Here is a 17,585-nt window from a genome sequence, read left to right as displayed (position 1 = left end):
AACTTAAAATAAATAACAAAAATACAAGTATGGAGAAAACAAAAAGATGAAAGAAAAAAGAGGAAATAAAATAATTATACATATTTTTTTTTAATTACAAATTATCATAATTTATTATGTTGAAAATAAGAATAATTCAGGAAAGAAATTTTATTAAGCTGTGCCGAATATTCGCTTCATCCGCATAACTTCCTTCTGACTCACAAGTGTGATTTTTTGGGCAATGTCAGCAGGTAAGTTCCCAGCAAATAAGGCGGTAGGAGTGAGTTGTAGTGCAGGGTTTGCTCCGTTCAAACTAACAAACGCAGTAGCTGGAGTTTTGCCAACGTTAATTTGGAAGTGAAGCATGGCTTGGGGAAACACCATGACATCACCAACCTCTAATCTTTTATAGTATGCGGTGTTGGTGGTATCAATAAATCCAGCAATAATTGAACCTTTTACCAAAATAAGAACTTCTGACGTACGATGGGAGTGTACTGGAATGACTCCTCCTACGGCGAAGTCTAACCTAGCCATAGATATGCCTAAACCGTTAAATGCTGGGAACACATCTGAAAATGCTAATGTCACATTGTTTCCAAAAACATTGTTAGGAGTTTTTTCACCACGGAAACCTGTGTAAACAAAATCATCAGTTGTGACTTTAGCAGGATCTTTACAAGCATACCCTTGAGGTCCTCTAGGAAGACTAGGATCCCCAACACAAAAGTCAAGCTCTATGGCATGAGACAGAGTGGCTAGGAGACAAAAGACGAAGAAATATGAAAGATTGTTCATCGTGTAAGCTTTTTAATAGCTAGAAGGTGTTGTAACTTGTAAGGTGGTGTTTGAACGTAAACTTAATACCGTAAGTATTGAAGTCTAGATATAATAATTTTGTAGGTTGGTTTGCTGATATTCTGAGAGGCAATTGGAACCCTTTATATAGAAAACACATTTGGTCAGTATGGCACTATGCGTTGTTTTGTTCAATTCGTTAAGGGTGTGATATTCTTTATTTGATATGAAAGTCAAAGAAATACGTGTTTGCATTTAATTAAGAAGTGACTCGAGCTGAAAAATCTGTTTTTAATTTTTTTAGTTTAATTTTTGTCAGCATTGTTGTTTTATTGACTTGAATATTTCTTCAATTAAACTTTCTCGAAATGGTATGTATGAGTTTAATAAAATAATATTATCTCCAATTCAATTAAATTGTATGGGTGTTACTAGGAATTTAGATATTATCTTCAAATACCACATTGAAGCTTCTAGGGATCCGGAAATCTTGCCTGCATTTCGCATTTTATTTCTTAATAATAACTTGTATATAAGATCAAGTCAAGGTTGACGAGACTACCAAATTGCATGATGACTTATTTTTGGTTATAGTCTTATATAGAGTTAGAAAGGGTGGCCGGCTATGACACAATATATAGGACCCCGTATCCATATGTAGAATTTTATCTAAATACTTTGTAGTTAAATAATTAAACTAGCTAGTTAACAATAATAGTTTTAGGAGAACTTATTATATTATAATTATGAATTATTTTTCTTTCACAATATTTCGATACATAATTATGCTATGGTAAATAGCTAACAATTAGAATTGCACTATATAATTCCTGAGTCATGTTCAGTTTTTAAAATTAATGTTATTTGAAATATAAAAGTTTCTATTAATATGCAACTCAATAGTCGAGCATAGTAGTTTATAAATATACGATTCAAAAAATTCTTGAGCACTTTAATAATTCTTTGGAATTAAAAAGAGTATATTGTAGAGGGTTAATTATTATTTTTTTTTTATTTTTTTATTTATTATTTTTAGTTTTAATAATAATAGTGTATATTGATTGGAGCACATTCATCTCACCAATCAATTGGGATATACAACATATCCCAATGCCAATTTACCTTTACCAAGCTAAACTTAGGGAACTAATACCTAATCACATTTATCTTTGTTATAAGAATAGTGAAGCTGCTAAGAGTTAGCTATTAGCCAAAAAATGACTACCTCATAAAAAAAATGGCTTCCTCTTATTTAATTTTTGGTTTCTCAAACCTTCTCAAACCTCTTATAAATATATATATATGAAGTAGCTCCAACCAAATTAGAGTGGTTGATGTGGTCTGTTAAATGACAATTGCTAGCAATATTTCCTCGTTCAATTCTTTTTATTACAAAAAGGTAAAAAAAATCTACAAATAAAATACTTCCACAAAGTTATTAAATTAATACTCCCTCCGTTTTTTTTTATTTGCATCACTTGCAAATGCGCGAAATTTTAGGAGAATTAATTTGGTATATAATGTGAGTGGATGAATATTTATTATGGTAAAAGTAATGTGAGAACCATAAAAGTGAAAAGTATGTAAAATAGAGTAGTGGGGAGCATGAGAGAAAGAAATGATAAATTAATTTGTGTGGAGTTTAAAGTAAGAGAGAGAAATAATAAAATATAGTATAAAATTACTATATATAAAATTGATGCAAAAAAAAAAAAAAAAAAAAAAATTATAAAGGGAAAGTGATGCAAATAAAAAAATGAAAAACGAAGGAAGTACTTCCCAAGCATAAGACCATCTCTAATGGGCAGACTTGAGGAGATTTTTTAAGGAAAAAGTATTTTTGGCAAAGAATAACAATAAGTTGGTATCTAAACTTAGCACCTCCAAAAGAAAGTTGCTAAGTTTAGATACTCAACTTTGAATCTCATTTGCTTGACAAAAAGTGTAGGGCCTTTATCAATATTATACTATATTTTGTAATTTATTTAAGTTTTATTTTTATATATATTTTTTGAAAAATATGGATATGGTGGGCCATAAATTGAATGTAACATTAGTATACTTTAAGGGGTCTTAGCTGTCTCACCATTGGAGAATTAGATTTTACATGGGTTACTAAATTGAGAAGTGAGTTAGGTATTACCATTGAAGGTAAAAAAATAACAACTCATTTTGTATTTCAATACTCAAACTTGAAATTCACTAATGGAGATGGTCTAATCCTCAATAGTTATATAGTTATTCCATTTTCGTTCAAAAAATAAATAAATTATTGTTGTTCCATGTGTAACAAAAGTGCAATGCAATAGGTTTTTAGATTAAATACTTATATTACAAGAGGCCATGAGCTAGGGTAAATGGTAAGAGGAACAGTTGTTCTAAATTTGTATCGGAAATTAAACGGTAAGCAAAGAAACTAGTAAAATACTAAAAGTAAAAGATAGATAATTACGTGAAAATTTCAATTATTCGTTACACACAAAAGAAGAAAAACCGCGATCCATTTAGGATTCAAACTCAAACTTAAACTTCAATAAATAATAGGGAAACACCTTTGTTACAACTAACAACTATTTTGGACTCAATTAAATTCCCCACAATGTAATATACTAATCACAATGTTCCTATTTGGGAACTGTAACAACTGTTATTTGTTTCTTTTATGAAACTGCTTCCTGTTAACCCTTTAAAACTTTTCTTTTGGGTTCTTATCTTAGGAACTTTACTAATTGTTGTTGTATTCGGTCCTTTACATGATGTACCGAGATTAATTAATCTTCCATGATTTGTTTTAAGCTAAATAATGTAAAACGTTCCCATCTCAACGAAAAAGTTAGTTGATTATCATAACTACACAATGTTTTAGGGGATAAGAAATTCTTGAATTGTTTCAGCTTATAATCAAAAAATTTCTCATCATCATTAGTTTATTGATATAAATCATTATGATACTCCTTACAAATATGTTTAAAATTATTCTGACAGTACATGCATCAATTTTTAATATACAATGCCTTAGGTTGTGCCCAAAAACAAATCCGTGTGGGCTTTACCGGCTCAAAGCGAATAATATCATACTAGTGGATGTGTGAACGTGTGCGACGGCCCTAACAGTATTAATGTATGTTGATGAGATCCACAAAGCAACAAGCTACAAGCGGAATTATGTTTGTATGTTATTGGTGTATAGCGAGTCGCAAATGACAAATGGCAGTACAAAGCACATTAACATGCACCTGGACTTGGGTCTCACATGCATTAATGCAAATCACGTCTAAATATTAATCAATTAACCTACACGTATTAATTTTGCAAGAGTGATTTTATTTCTGCCCAGTGATGACCATCAAAGAAAAGGGGAATTTGTTATTCTTTGTATTTTTTTTTCGACGAAAAGTATGTACCATTATCCAACATAAAATAAATAACAAAAGTATATGTAAGGAGTATTTATTAATTACAAAAAGATGAAGGAATACAAAGGACATAGATTGAACATACATTGTAAAAAAAAAAATAACATAAAAAATAAAAAATCTTAATTTATTACATTTAAATTTAGAATGATTCGGGAACAAAATTTTGTTAAGCTGTGCCGAATATACGCTTCATCCGCATCACTTCACTTTTACTCAAAAGTGTAATTTTTTGGGCAATGTCAGCAGGTAAGTTCCCAGCAAATAAGGCGGTAGGAGTAAGTTGTAGTGCAGGATTTGCTCCATTCAAACTAACATACGCAGTAGCCGGAGTTTCCCCAACGTTGATTTGGAAGTGAAGCATGGCTTGTGGAAATACCATGACATCACCAACCTCTAATCTTTTATAGTATGCGGTGTTGTTGGTATCAATAAAACCTGCAATGATTGAACCTTTAACCAAAATAAGAACTTCAGATGTGCGATGGGAGTTTACTGGAATTATTCCTCCTATGGCGAAGTCTAACCTGGCCATGGATATGCCTAAACCATTAAAGGCTGGGAACACATCTGAAAAGGCTAATGTTACATTGTTTCCAAAAACATTATTAGGAGTTTTTTCACCACGGAAGCCAGTGTAAACAAAATCATCAGTTGTCACTACTAGAAAAAATCCTAATACCGATGGCCAAAATCCATCGTTAAATATATAAAAAACCATCGGTATCACGTTTACCGATGGCTGCCATCGGTATTTTGGCCATCGGATAACAATTCGTCGGAAAATCTGAAAATACCGATGGAAAAGCCATCGGTAAAAATAATACCGATGGTTTTACCGATAGCCAAACTCCATCGGTGATTTTTAAAATAACGATGGCTTAAACCATCGGTTTTTTTTTACCGATGGCGGAAAACCATCGGTATATTAATATTGCCGATGGTTTTTAGCCATCGGTAATTATTTTTAAAAAATAAAAAAAAATTAAAAACCCACCTACCCACCTTATTACTCCCTGCCCCTGCCCCAGCCCCATACCCCTACCCCCAGTCCCCCACCCCAATGGCCCAATCCCCTACTGGCTACTAGCCCCTATCCAAACGGCCAACCACCCCACACCACCTAAGTTCCAGCCACCGCAACCACCACCACCCTCATAAATTCAAGAAAAACAACCAATAATCCATGAAAATCAACCATAAAAACTAACGAAAATCAACAAAAATCAGCCAAAAAAACCAATGAAAATCAACCACAATAATTCATCGAAAATCAACTACAATAATTCATCGAAAATCAACCACAATAATTCATCGAAAATCAACCAAAAACCAAGGAAAATCAAACACAACTCCCTCGAAAATCTACCAAATAAATCAGAAAAACCAACCACAAAAATCAGACAATCAACCACAAAACCCATGAAATTAACCACAAAACCCACGAACATCAACAACAAAACCCACGAAAAACAAAAAAAACCAACGAATATTCAACCACAAATAACATACCTTTAGATTTTCTTTTCACTTCTCAAGGTTTAAATGGTCTAATTCGACCATCAAAACTCCAGATCTGGAGTTTTTATGGTCGAATTTGACAAAAAAAACCACATTGCCGCCGAAAAACCCACAAATAGCCCATGAACACCGTCGAACAAAGCCACAAACACCATGAGAAAGAACAAAACTTAGAGGGAGGGTAGAGAAGTGAGATGAGTGATGAGGAAAAGAAAAAAAGAAACAAGGGAATGGAAGAGTGAGAGGAGAACGAAAAGAGCAAAAGGGGGGAAGGAGGAGAGAGAGAGGAGAGAGAAAGAGATGAGAGAGGCGTGAGAAAAAGAAGATGATAAGAAGATAGAAAAATAGAAAAGGGTTTTACTTCATTTTTTTTTAATTTTTTTTTTAAAAATTACCGATGGCTTGTAACCATCGGTAAAATACCGATAGCTAAAAGCCATCGGTATTTATTTTATACCGATGGTTTTTAGCCATCGGTAAAAATTTTAAATTTTGTTTTAAAATATAATATTTTACCGATGGAAGAAAGCCATCGGAAAAAATATACCGATAGCCAGGCCATCGGTAATTCTCAAAATACCGATGGCTAAGTAAAACCATCGGTAAATTATTTTTTTACCGATGGATTTTTCTAGCCATCGGTAAATCCCATCGGTAAATGAGCGTTTTCTTGTAGTGTGTGACTTTAGCGGGATCTTTGCAAGCATATCCTTGAGGTCCTCTAGGAAGACTAGGATCCCCAACACAAAAGTCAAGCTCTATGGCATAAGACAGAGTGGCTAAGAGACAAAAGACGACAAAATATGAAAGATTGTTCATTGTGAAAGCTTTTAATAGCTAAAAAGGTGGTGGTGTATGGTGGTGTTAGATCGTTAACTTGATACTAATGTAAGTATTGAAGTGTAGATATAATGTTGTAGATTGGTTTGTTTTATTTTCTTAGAGGCAATTGGTACCCTTTATATAGAGGAAACATTATTTGGTCAATATTGCTTGTTTTGTTCAATTCATAATGGATGTGATATTCTTTATTTGGTATGAAAGTCAAAGAAATACGTGTTTGTATTTAAGATGCGGCTGAAAATCTTTTTTCAACTCTAATTTTTGTCAGCGTTGTTGTTTTATTGTCTTGAATATTATATTATCTTCAATTAAACTTTCTCGAAATGGTATGTATGAGTTTAATAAAATGGTACTGTATTATCTTCAATTAAATTGTATGGGTTTGATTAGGACTTTAGGATACTCATTATAAATTAAAATTTTGTCTTCAAATACCACATTCAAGCTTCTAGGGCTCAGGAATTCTTGCCTGCATTTCGTATTTTATTACATTAATTTGCAAGCATGTATATAAGACCAAGTCAAGTTGACGAGACTACCAATTACCAAATTGCATGATGACTTGATTTGGGTTATAGAGAGTTAAATATGGTCCATATCTACATATGGTGTAGTAACCTGCATCAGTATGTAGGATTTTTTTTTTTAAAAAAGAAAAAATTTCGTAGTTAACCAATAAAACTAGTTAATAATAAATAATTTAGGATAGCTTGTTAGATTATTACTCCGTATTATGAACTTGTCGTGGGGATATTTAATTTATATATATGTGGGGATATATATGTAGTAAATAAAATAGTAAAATTTTGAAAGATTTCTCTCAAAACATGAGGTATGTAGCTCCAACCAAATAAAAGTGATTGATGCATGTGGTCTGTTAAAATTACAATTGCTTGCAATATTTCCTAGATTTTTTATTTATTTATTTATTTATTTTTTTTGAGAAAGAGTTTTCTTTATTATTACAAAACAGTAAAAAATGCAAATACTTTCTAGCAGTTAAAGCTTCCCAAGCATAATCTTCAACAATTATACTGTTATAACATGTGTATGCAAATAGATTTGGTTTTTAGTAAAGATGGGCACGGGCCGTGCCGGCACGCGGGCGGCACGATTCCGGCACGGCACGGCGGCCCACCTGTGGGCCGTGGGCCGTGCCGTGAACAAAAATCTGGGAATCGGCACGGGCACGGCACGAGGCACGGCGGGCGGCACGGTGGCTGGCCCGTGGGTCGGCACGCCGGCACGGCATGTGGCATGGTCGGGCACGGTCTGGCACGACACTCATAATTTTTTTTTATTATATGTATTGTTTTTTTGCTAAATTAATAGAATTATTTATATAAACTTAAACATAATTAGATAAATAATTTATATAACCTTAATTAAAATAAAGTTGTTCAAAACAAAATAAATTAACATTAACATAAACATAAATTAATAACATTATTTATATAAAATTAAGTTGTACTAATATATATATATATATCGTTTTTAATTTACATTTTATATATATATATATTAAAAAAAATAAAAAAAAGTGGCACGGTCTGGCTCGCGGCCTGGCACGGCACGGCCCGCCAAGCACGTGGGCCGTGCCGTGGGCTGGGGTGTGCCAAATTTAGGCACGGCATGGCCCGCTGTGGAGCCGACACGGCACGGCCCGTTGCCCATCTTTAGTTTTTAGATGAAATATTTAGGCCCCATTCACTTTATCTTATTTTTGCTGAATTAGAATATTTTTATTAAATTTAAATTATTTTTGCTAAACTTAAATTATTTTGCTGAACTGGAATTATTTTTACTGAACTGAAATTATTTTTACTAAGTCTCTATTATATTTCTTCTTTAGATCGAGTTACTGATTTTTACTGAACTGAATTTAATTTTACTGAATTGAAATTATTTTTACTGAACTGAACTTATTTTTTTAAACTGAACTTATTTTTTGCTAAATATTATTTTCTTAAGGTGAACTGAACTAGGGCTTTACAAGAGGGAAGAGGCCATGGGTTAGGGTAAACGGTAGTAAGAACTAGGAACAGGTGTTCTAAATTTTTATGTGGAAATTATAATGTAACGAAGGAATTGAACTAGTAACAGTAAATGATAGATTTTACATGGAAACTTAAATTGTTGGACCTAGGAAACTCAGGTACGGCACTTTATGGCCGTTTCTCGTACCGGGGACGACTAGGGGACGGGAAAAATACGTCCCTGGGACGTTTCCAAAAAATTGGGTAGGACAATAAAAGTTGGGTACGACCTGTGCAAATTTAGGGACATCTTGGGTACGGTTCACCTCTTTTCAGACGTCCCCTTAAGAGCAATTTCAAGACGCCAATCCCAATTCAAAACAATAAAGAAGGGCCTAATATTAGTTACTTTACTTGAAAATTTTAATTAGGGCACGCAATTTAGTCCAGGACAAAACACCGGTCAGATCTTCCGTCTTCGGCAATTCATAGTCTCTTTCTTTTTCTTCTGCTTCTTGATTTCTTGCTTTTGTTTTTCTTTTGTTTTTACTTTCTTATTTATTTTATTTTTGCGAAAACTACTTTCTTTTTCACCAAATGCCCTTGATCTTTTGCAAAATTCACCAAATACGTACCCTCAAGTTTTTCAAAATTCACCAAATACCACCGACATTTGTTATCATTCACACCGTTACCTTAAAATACCCCTGACGTTAAAGGTCCGTTAGCAATAAAATTTAATTCACCAAATTCCCTAAATTTATTGAATAATTACACAAAATACCCTCTATTTTTTGAGGTACAACGACTAGCTAGTTTGAAATTTAGGAAATTAGCTGTTAATTTTGATTCTCACTCTTTTTTGCATAAATACTCAACACATAACAATCCTCTTATTTGCTTAACCACAATTTTAACATCATGAGTTATATGTCCAAATCATCTTCCTTAATGTATGAGTACTCTTAGAAGCTCTAAGTCCGTTAGCTCGCGGACAAGCCTAGACCGTTTACTAGGGCGGGTATGAACAAATTGTCAAGCCCGCATAAAAGGGGCTTGAGTTTGCTATATTAATCCCGTTGGAAAATATATGAACTATAAGCCCGGTCCGTTTCCTGCCCAAGCCTGCAAAATTATCATCTCTACTTCATTTGACCTCTTTTTTTCCTCTGTTTGCTTGGTCTCCAACACTTCTTTTTATAAATAGAGGTTGTTTGCAACTCTGACGCACTCATACATTAAGGAAGAGGATTTAGACATATAAGTCATGGTATTAAAATTTGTGGTTAAGAAAATAAGAGGGCTGCTATGTATGAGTATTTATGTAAAAAAGGGTAAAAACCAAAACTAATGATTAGTTTTCTAAATTTCAAACTAGTCATTCAATATTTGGTGAATTAAATTTTATTTAACAAAGTTAGGACATTTGGTGAATTATTTAACAAAGTTAGGGCATTTGGTTAATTAAATTTTATTGCTAACGGACCTTAAACATCAGGGGCATTTTGAGATCATGGTATAAATAATAACAAACGTCAGTGGTATTTGGTGAATTTTGAAAAACTTAAGGGTATTTGGTGAATTTTTAGAAAGATCAAGGACATTTGGTGAAAAAACCGTTTTTTTAATTTTTTTTTCAGCTTAAGATTTTTTATTTTTTTAAAAATAATAAAGTAGCTACCTAAATGGACTCTCACAATATAGGTAGCAGCACACTAGCACGGGTAGGGGCTCGTTTAACATATCATACAACACTAAAATCTGAATTGCCTTTGAATTTGTGGTAATGACTTAAGTATGGATTTAAATTTCTGAATTTTTAGATTATTTTTTGCCGTATCCGTTTTTTACATTTTTAATTTTGCCGTTTCCGTTCCCGTCCCCGTAACTGTCTCAGTGCCTTGATCTAGTGTTGCACCCAAAAGAAGAAAAACCCCAATCCATTTGGGATTCAAACTCAAATTTTCCATTCACCCTTTAAAACTTTTCTTTTTTGTTGCTTCCTTAGGAACATTACTGATTGTTTTGTATTCGGCCATTTACATGATTTACTGAGAATAATTGATCTTCCATATGATTTGTTTTAAGCTAAGTAGTGTAAAACGTTCCCATCTCAACGCAAAAATTAGTTGATGATCATCAAATCCATGCTAAATCAATACAATAATTGTTGAAAAGAGCTTAAAATACTACTATTACTATTATTGTACGGAGTACTAATCTAAAACTCTTTTCTTAAAAATGCAAACAATTGCTACTATTCTTATGAACAGTACCGCGCTGAACACTGTGCTTATGAACAGTGCGCATAAACACTGTTGAAAATGAATAGTTAGTTCCCCTTTCTGCCCTTGATTTTAAAATGAAACAACAGTAAGCTTTATTGGCTGGTCTCTGGTTTGTGAGGGTGGATCTGAGGAACGGTTCTTCCAATTGCCTTTATGTGAAAGTCGATCTGAGGAGCTGGTCATTCAATTGGTTTTCTCTTTTGTTAATTCTTAGATTATATACAATACCACAATTAAGAAGATTGTCTCTGGATTGCGAAAGGTCGATTTAAGGAGCGAAACATGAGGTTAGTGATGTGTATGGATTTGATTTATTCTTCGGTTTTACTTTTTTTTGGAATTGATTTAATGTAGATAGTATAAGGGAGACACAAAAATTATTTTGTTGAAAAAGCAAATGACCCAGGTTTCTTATTATGGTACTCCGTATTGAAACAACAATTGCATTAATTAAAATTAAAATTAAGAGAAAGGGGGAAGCAAGTGCTAATAAATTAGTATGTCAATTACCAATCATTATTAGTTAATTAAGCCACCAATCTTACGACGAGTGTTTGATTTTAGATACATTAGTGGTTGATTTTAGGGAGATTAGTTATTAGTTCATTATCAGTGTTATTAAATGTTGTTGGTTTTTGGGAGTAATCGTTACTGCACTAATCAATTTTGTTGATTTTACTGACGGTGTTGGGTTTTTTTTGGAGGTTTAGAGATATATTATTATGGAGTGGTCAATTGGAAAGTAATGTTGTTTCTTTGTTTTTGGGAATTGATATTTGGGACTTTAAAATTCATGTATTTGGTTTGGTTAGTATTGTTAGGTAAAAAATAACATGAATAAATTGATTCATTACAATAGTGGGCTTGTAGGCATAAGTGGTAATTGGTGCTACTTTTCTTTAGCCTGTGTATTGCTTATGTTCTCCATTTGTGACACGATGTTGTGTTTGTTGTTGTCATTATACTTTTGTTTTTGGATACTAAGGCTTTTGTAAAGTTTATGGTTTAGTGATGTAGTTTAGATATACTATGCTATTTATGCACTACTTTTGTTGTGTGGTGTAAGATGGTACTATGTCGAAGTAATCAATTAACCTGTTAGCATTATTTAATATTGTTTGATTTGATAGCTGTTGCTTTTAACAAGATGTCAAGATCATTACCAAGTACGAGTGCGCGTAGACGTGGAATAGAAGCTATGTCTCAATCTGCAGTTTTGAGGTTATATGTGGTGTTGAGTTCTGATAGTTATTAATTATTGTGTTGATTGTGGTACATACATGAGGTGTTGAGATATATTGTTATTGATGTCTGTGGGTAGACGTGGAAACGGTAGGAACGGTATAATGTTTAGGCAACTGCGTGCTGAATCGTTGGCTAATATCACTAGTAATATTCAGCTCTACTAATTGTGAAATGGGGCATGATGCAAATTTTGAATATGACATGTTATTGTACTTATATATATATATGATGTAGATACAGCGGGACCTGATATTCAGATGGATGTGTCATTGAGAAGGACTGCTTCAATGTATGTATTCGTGTATTGTAGTTTAGATGTGAAAGTCTAGAGGTTTTTCTATATTGACTGAGGCATTCCTAATGTATTATGGATTATAACTGTAGAACTAGGATGCATAGTGAATTGAAGCATCAGTCTCTGACTAATATTGGTAATGGTGTGTTGAAGTTGAATACTTGGTATGTAGGAATGCATAGTTCCTATATTATTAGAATAGTTTTGACTATATAGAGTTCTTCTTGCTGCAGATGAAGCAAAGGCAGCTGTTGATCTGCCTTCGGTACCTAACCCAACTGTAATATCACAGCATGGAGAACGGAAGAGTAGACGCATGAGAATAATTGAAGGAATGTTTGATTTACAACCTATGATGTAATCTTCATGTGATACATGTTTAGCCTAAATGTGTGTATGTGTTTATGTTTTTGTTATATGTATATATTATTATCTTGTTTGGATACAGGCCCATAATATCTAGACAACGGACGAGCACAAGGAGGAGAACAACTGAATCAGTATCTAATTCAGAACCTGTGAGGTAATCTTGACATTAAACTTGGTCAGATTCAATGTGTTTATATGTATATCTGATAGTTTCATACGTATGTTTATTTACATATTGTCATCTATACAAACAGATCCAGAGTAGCTAGGGAACGACGAACACATCAAGCTGAAAGCAACATCGGAGTACGAAAGAGTACACGTCTGAGATCAATTGAAGAGATGTCTAACTCAGAACTTGTGAGGTAATCCTGTCATCAAGTATCTTACACTAGCTCTGTGTATACATATATATTTATCAGTTACATGTACAGATATTTACATTCTATGTTCTTTGAGAACAGACCTATAATACCTAGGGAACGACGGACTTGCCAGACTAAAAGCAGCATAGGTATTTGCTGATTTCGTTCTACTTATGTGTATAGATTAAATTGTTCGTTATGTTATGACATTGGCTAGACAGTAGTTAAGAGATTATGTTTGATGCAGCTGTACCAGTAGCAACTATTGGGTTGCAGTTGCCTCCTTGTCCTATTCAGCTACCCAGTCCTTATCATTGTGGAAAATGCAATGCAAAGAGATTTGCATTTGAAAGCTTACATTTTTGTTATGGTAATGGTGAAATTGAAATAGCCTTGAATGAATACCCTGTAGAACTACAAAGACTTTTTACAAGTGATGAGGAAGATGCTTTGCACTTTAAGAAATATGCGCGGTTATACAATAATTTATTTGCCTTTAGTTCATTAGGTGGTAAGTTTGATGTTGGGAGTCATAAAGGAATATTTGTATTTAAGGTGCAGGGTCAGATGTATCGTAATGTCCCAGTTGATGGGAATGCAAAATATCTGCAGCTGTATTTTTACGATGGATTGCATGAATCTACTAAACGCACGGAAAGTTTTTCAGAGGTAAGGGAAGATATTGTTGTTATGTTGATGAATGTAAGTGTGAATAATCCATATGCAAGGTTTTTCAGAACTTTACAAGAGATCCCTATCGATGAAACCACAACATAGTGCTGAAAAAGAATACAGTACCAAATCAGCGAGTATATAATGCTCCATCTACTGATGAGGTTGCTGGAATTTGGCCAGATAGTGCGTCTTCTAGCGAAAGCATTAGCCCTCATGTTATTGTTCGAGGGAAGTCATCTGAGTCACATCAAATTCAGCATTATTATGGGTGTTATGATCCGTTGCAATATCCACTTCTATTCCCAAGAGGCGAGTGTGGATGGACTCAAGGGCTTAAGAAAAAAACATGGGGTGGGAGGCAACAAGCTAGCATGGAAGTGGATCTTGTGATGTCTTGTGTTGTTCACACTACAGAGGAGCTACTTACAGTAGAAAAATCTCGTAAGTTCAATTAAATGGTATATGTATCTATTTGCATGATTATATTGTTAGAGTCTTGAGATACATCTGAATACTTTCCCTTTGTATAATGTTGGCTCTATAAGGAAAAATACAAGGGCGGATAAATATGTGTCACCAAGGGAGTATTATGCCTATAAGTTACAGATTAGACTGAATAATTTGCTTCTTCGGGCTGGGCGGTGTTTTAAGCAATATATTGTTGATATGTATGTAAAAATAGAGAACACCCATCTTGATTTCTTCCGTAACAACCAGAGTACTATACGAGCTGATTTATACCAAGGTGTGCTTGATTCTCTGGACTGCGGTGAAACTCTAGCAGCTAATGTTGGTCGGAGAGTAATCTTACCTCCTACATATATTGGTGGCCCACGTGATATGAAGAGGCGATATTACAATGCTATGGCTTTGGTTCAAAGGTTTGGTAAACCAGATCTCTTTGTGACCATGACATGTAATGTTAATTGGCCAGAGATCAAAAATGAATTGAGTGGCCGGGAACAAGCACAAGATCGTCCTGATTTAGTGGCACGTATTTTCCATGCTAAATTAATTGCTTTTAAAAAACAAATTATGGAAACAAAATGTTTCGGTGAGGTTGCTGCTATGATATATGTAGTTGAATTTAAGAAACGTGAACTTCCACATGCTCACTTCTTAATAATTTTGAAACCAGAATACAAGATGAAGTGTGTTGAAGATTATGATAAATTTGTCTGCGCAGAAATTCCTCCTGTTACTTCACCTGTTTTACGAAAGATTGTACTTCGGTATATGATGCACGGTCCGTGTGGAAGTTTGGATCCTAAATGTTCATGCATGAGAAGATCTGGAATGCAAGTGTCTTGCAAGTATGGTTATCCTAGACAGTTCTGTGATGAAACCAATGTTAATAAAGATGGGTATCCTCTATATAGAAGGAGCAATACAGGGGAAAGTGTGAAAATACGGGGGGCTCAACTTGACAATTGTTGGGTAATTCCGTATAACCCGTATCTATCATTACTGTTTGATTCTCATATTAATGTTGAGGTGTGTTCGACTATTAAAGCAGTGAAATATTTATACAAATATGTATATAAGGGTCATGATCGTATCCAATATAATATTCTGTCTCAAAAGGACAACATAGTGGATGAAATTAAAGAATATCAATCTGGGAGATGGGTATCTCCGTGTGAAGCTGCCTGGCGAATTTTTAGTTTCGATTTGTTTGAAATGTATCCATTAGTGTTCCCACTGCCAGTACATTTGCCGAATATGCAGACCATTTTACTTAGGTCTGATGAACGACTCAACAATGTTGTTTCAGATGATAAACGGAGTAAAACTCCATCAATCGAATTCTTTGCAGCTAATGCTGCTGTACCAGGTATTACCTGCCCTGCCAATGTCATAGATAAAGATTTTATTGATAAGAGTGTTTTGTATGTTTTTTTCATTCTTACTGGTATTCATTATCTGAATTGAAATTTCTCTCACTGTGCATGTATGTAGGATTGTTATCTTACCCAGAAGTCTATGCGTCAGCACTATGCCTATCATTTTCATTTTATTAATTAATAGCCAATGCGTACTGTTTTATGCTGACTTAGATTTACATTATGATGAACATTTCACTATTCACTAGGTCAACACCTTAGACATATGAATTAGAAATGGTGATGATTGGGTTGTGTACATTGGTTGTGCTTATTTGTATATTTCTTATACTGATCTTTGTCAGGCAGGACTTCAGATATAGTTATTTAATATGGAATGCTGAACCTGGTAGATCAGCAGTGCTATATGGAACTTGTGATTTTTCTTCTAGCTACAGATAATAAACTTTTTGATGAGTTTTGAAAGGTGCAGTTGGAAATATCTATTATACAGGTTGTATGCCATCTCTATGTAGTACAATTGTATGTCCTCCCTATGTATTATGGATAAACTTTTCATAACTGCATCCTTAGTTTGTTGAACAGGTACATGTTGATGTTAGTATAGTACATATAAACTAGGATTATACATGCATTGTGGAAGGCATGGTTGTCCATGCACACGTTCACTAATAGTTCATTCACAGACTCACTTCTTAATTTTTTTGGTGTGAGTAATGCGTACAGGTGGGACAGGGTATTTATATGGAGAATTTTGCGAACGGTTTAGATGGAATGCATCTAAAAAGCAATGGGTTGAACGACAGACGAAAAGGATTGTGGTTGGTAGATTAGCATTTGTTTATCCAGGCGAAGGAGAACGTTTCTTTCTTCGATTGCTTTTGATTAATGTTCGGAGTCCTACATCTTTTCAAGATCTGCGGACTGTGCATGGCCATGTATTTGCAACATTCCAAGAAGCTGCTTTGAAATTAGGCTTGCTTGAAGATGAAGCCATAGATGATTTGTGTATGTTAGAGGCAAAGGAAAGCCAGTTACCTGTTGCCTTGCGGCGTTTATTTGCCACAATTCTGATATTCTGTCAACCCAAGGACCTTTATGCTTTATGGAATAAATTTTTTGTTGATTTGTCCGAAGATTTCCAGCACATCCTGACAAAGTCAAGAAGCTCACTATCCGTTCCATTGAACAATATTTAGAAGCCATGGGGAAATCATTGAACAGTGTAGGTTTGAGTGAATTGTGTTATGGTGAAGAAGATGGTTTTCAGCAAACTAATTAAAGATATAATTGATGCTTTGGATGCCCTTATTCCGCAATCATGTATTGATTGTATAGATAAGCTCAATTTTGCACAATGGACCATGTACGGTCAGGGAAACCTGGTGCTTTTTTCATAGATGGGCCTGGTGGTACAGGAAAAACGTTCCTATACAATGCTCTATATGCAGAAATTAGGCTGATGAATAAAATTTTCTTGCCAACAACTACTTCAGGTATTGCAGCGGCTAATATCCCTTCTGGCAGAACTGCTCATTCAAGATTTAAAATACCAATTGATGTTGAGAACTCCTTGGTATGTGATGTTCCGAAATAAGGCAGTTTAGCCGCTCTTTTAAAAGAGACCACACTCATCATTTGGGATGAAGCTTCAATGGCTAATAAGAGCAACTTTGAGTCTTTAGATCTTTTACTGCAAGATATATGTGGGAATCAGAAATTGTTTAGTGGGAAATTGGTTGTTTTAGGAGGTGATTTTCGGCAAGTCTTACCAGTTGTACCTCTCAAAACTCAAAGAGAAGTTGTCCAAGCTAGCATAGTAACATCATATGTGTGGCCTCAACTCATAAAATTTAGATTAACCAAAAATCAAAGGGCCAAAGAAGATCCAGAGTTTTGTTCGTTTCTACTTGCACTTGGAAATGGTGAGTTATAACAATCTGAAAATGTATATGTACAATTACCTGG

At 34.1% G+C, this 17,585-nt stretch overlaps 3 protein-coding genes across 3 annotated transcripts; 1 reads left to right on the top strand and 2 right to left on the bottom strand.

The window, feature by feature from the left end:
• Positions 1-134: 134 nt before the first annotated feature.
• On the bottom strand, positions 135-809 carry LOC145578836 (germin-like protein subfamily 3 member 3). Its single transcript, XM_081636136.1, has one exon. The coding sequence runs from the start codon at positions 778-780 to the stop codon at positions 154-156; it is 627 nt and encodes a 208-aa protein (XP_081492262.1). The 5' UTR covers positions 781-809; the 3' UTR covers positions 135-153.
• A 3,466-nt stretch (positions 810-4,275) lies between these two features.
• Positions 4,276-6,631, bottom strand: LOC145577740 (germin-like protein subfamily 3 member 3). Its single transcript, XM_081635196.1, has 3 exons — positions 6,337-6,631; positions 6,113-6,146; positions 4,276-4,983 (listed from the first exon to the last, which is right to left on the bottom strand). Exons 1-3 carry the CDS (start codon positions 6,534-6,536, stop codon positions 4,366-4,368), a joined length of 852 nt encoding a protein of 283 aa, XP_081491322.1. The 5' UTR covers positions 6,537-6,631; the 3' UTR covers positions 4,276-4,365.
• A 7,808-nt stretch (positions 6,632-14,439) lies between these two features.
• LOC145577738 (uncharacterized) lies at positions 14,440-16,816 on the top strand. Its single transcript, XM_081635195.1, has 3 exons — positions 14,440-15,662; positions 15,962-16,032; positions 16,344-16,816. Exons 1-3 carry the CDS (start codon positions 14,440-14,442, stop codon positions 16,814-16,816), a joined length of 1,767 nt encoding a protein of 588 aa, XP_081491321.1.
• Positions 16,817-17,585: the final 769 nt, after the last annotated feature.

The sequence above is a fragment of the Chenopodium album genome, chromosome 14, assembly GCF_948465745.1.
Source record: "Chenopodium album chromosome 14, dcCheAlbu1.1, whole genome shotgun sequence".
NCBI lineage: Eukaryota > Viridiplantae > Streptophyta > Magnoliopsida > Caryophyllales > Amaranthaceae > Chenopodium > Chenopodium album.
This window is presented reverse-complemented; position numbering and strand designations above follow the sequence as displayed.

What these genes read in the sequence shown, in the direction of transcription:
- LOC145578836 (XM_081636136.1), bottom strand. Translation starts at nt 780, where the DNA reads ATGAACAATCTTTCATATTTCTTCGTCTTTTGTCTCCTAGCCACTCTG.
- LOC145577740 (XM_081635196.1), bottom strand. Translation starts at nt 6,536, where the DNA reads ATGAACAATCTTTCATATTTTGTCGTCTTTTGTCTCTTAGCCACTCTG. An exon ending in ATGGCTAGAAAAATCCATCG is followed by an intron (nt 6,147 to 6,336) that starts GTAAAAAAATAA and finishes GATGGCTTTTAG; the next exon opens with CTATCGGTATTTTACCGATG. An exon ending in CCGATGGTTACAAGCCATCG is followed by an intron (nt 4,984 to 6,112) that starts GTAATTTTTAAA and finishes CGGTATTTTCAG; the next exon opens with ATTTTCCGACGAATTGTTAT.
- LOC145577738 (XM_081635195.1), top strand. Translation starts at nt 14,440, where the DNA reads ATGTATGTAAAAATAGAGAACACCCATCTTGATTTCTTCCGTAACAAC. An exon ending in TTTATTGATAAGAGTGTTTT is followed by an intron (nt 15,663 to 15,961) that starts GTATGTTTTTTT and finishes GATCTTTGTCAG; the next exon opens with GCAGGACTTCAGATATAGTT. An exon ending in AGCAGTGCTATATGGAACTT is followed by an intron (nt 16,033 to 16,343) that starts GTGATTTTTCTT and finishes TAATGCGTACAG; the next exon opens with GTGGGACAGGGTATTTATAT.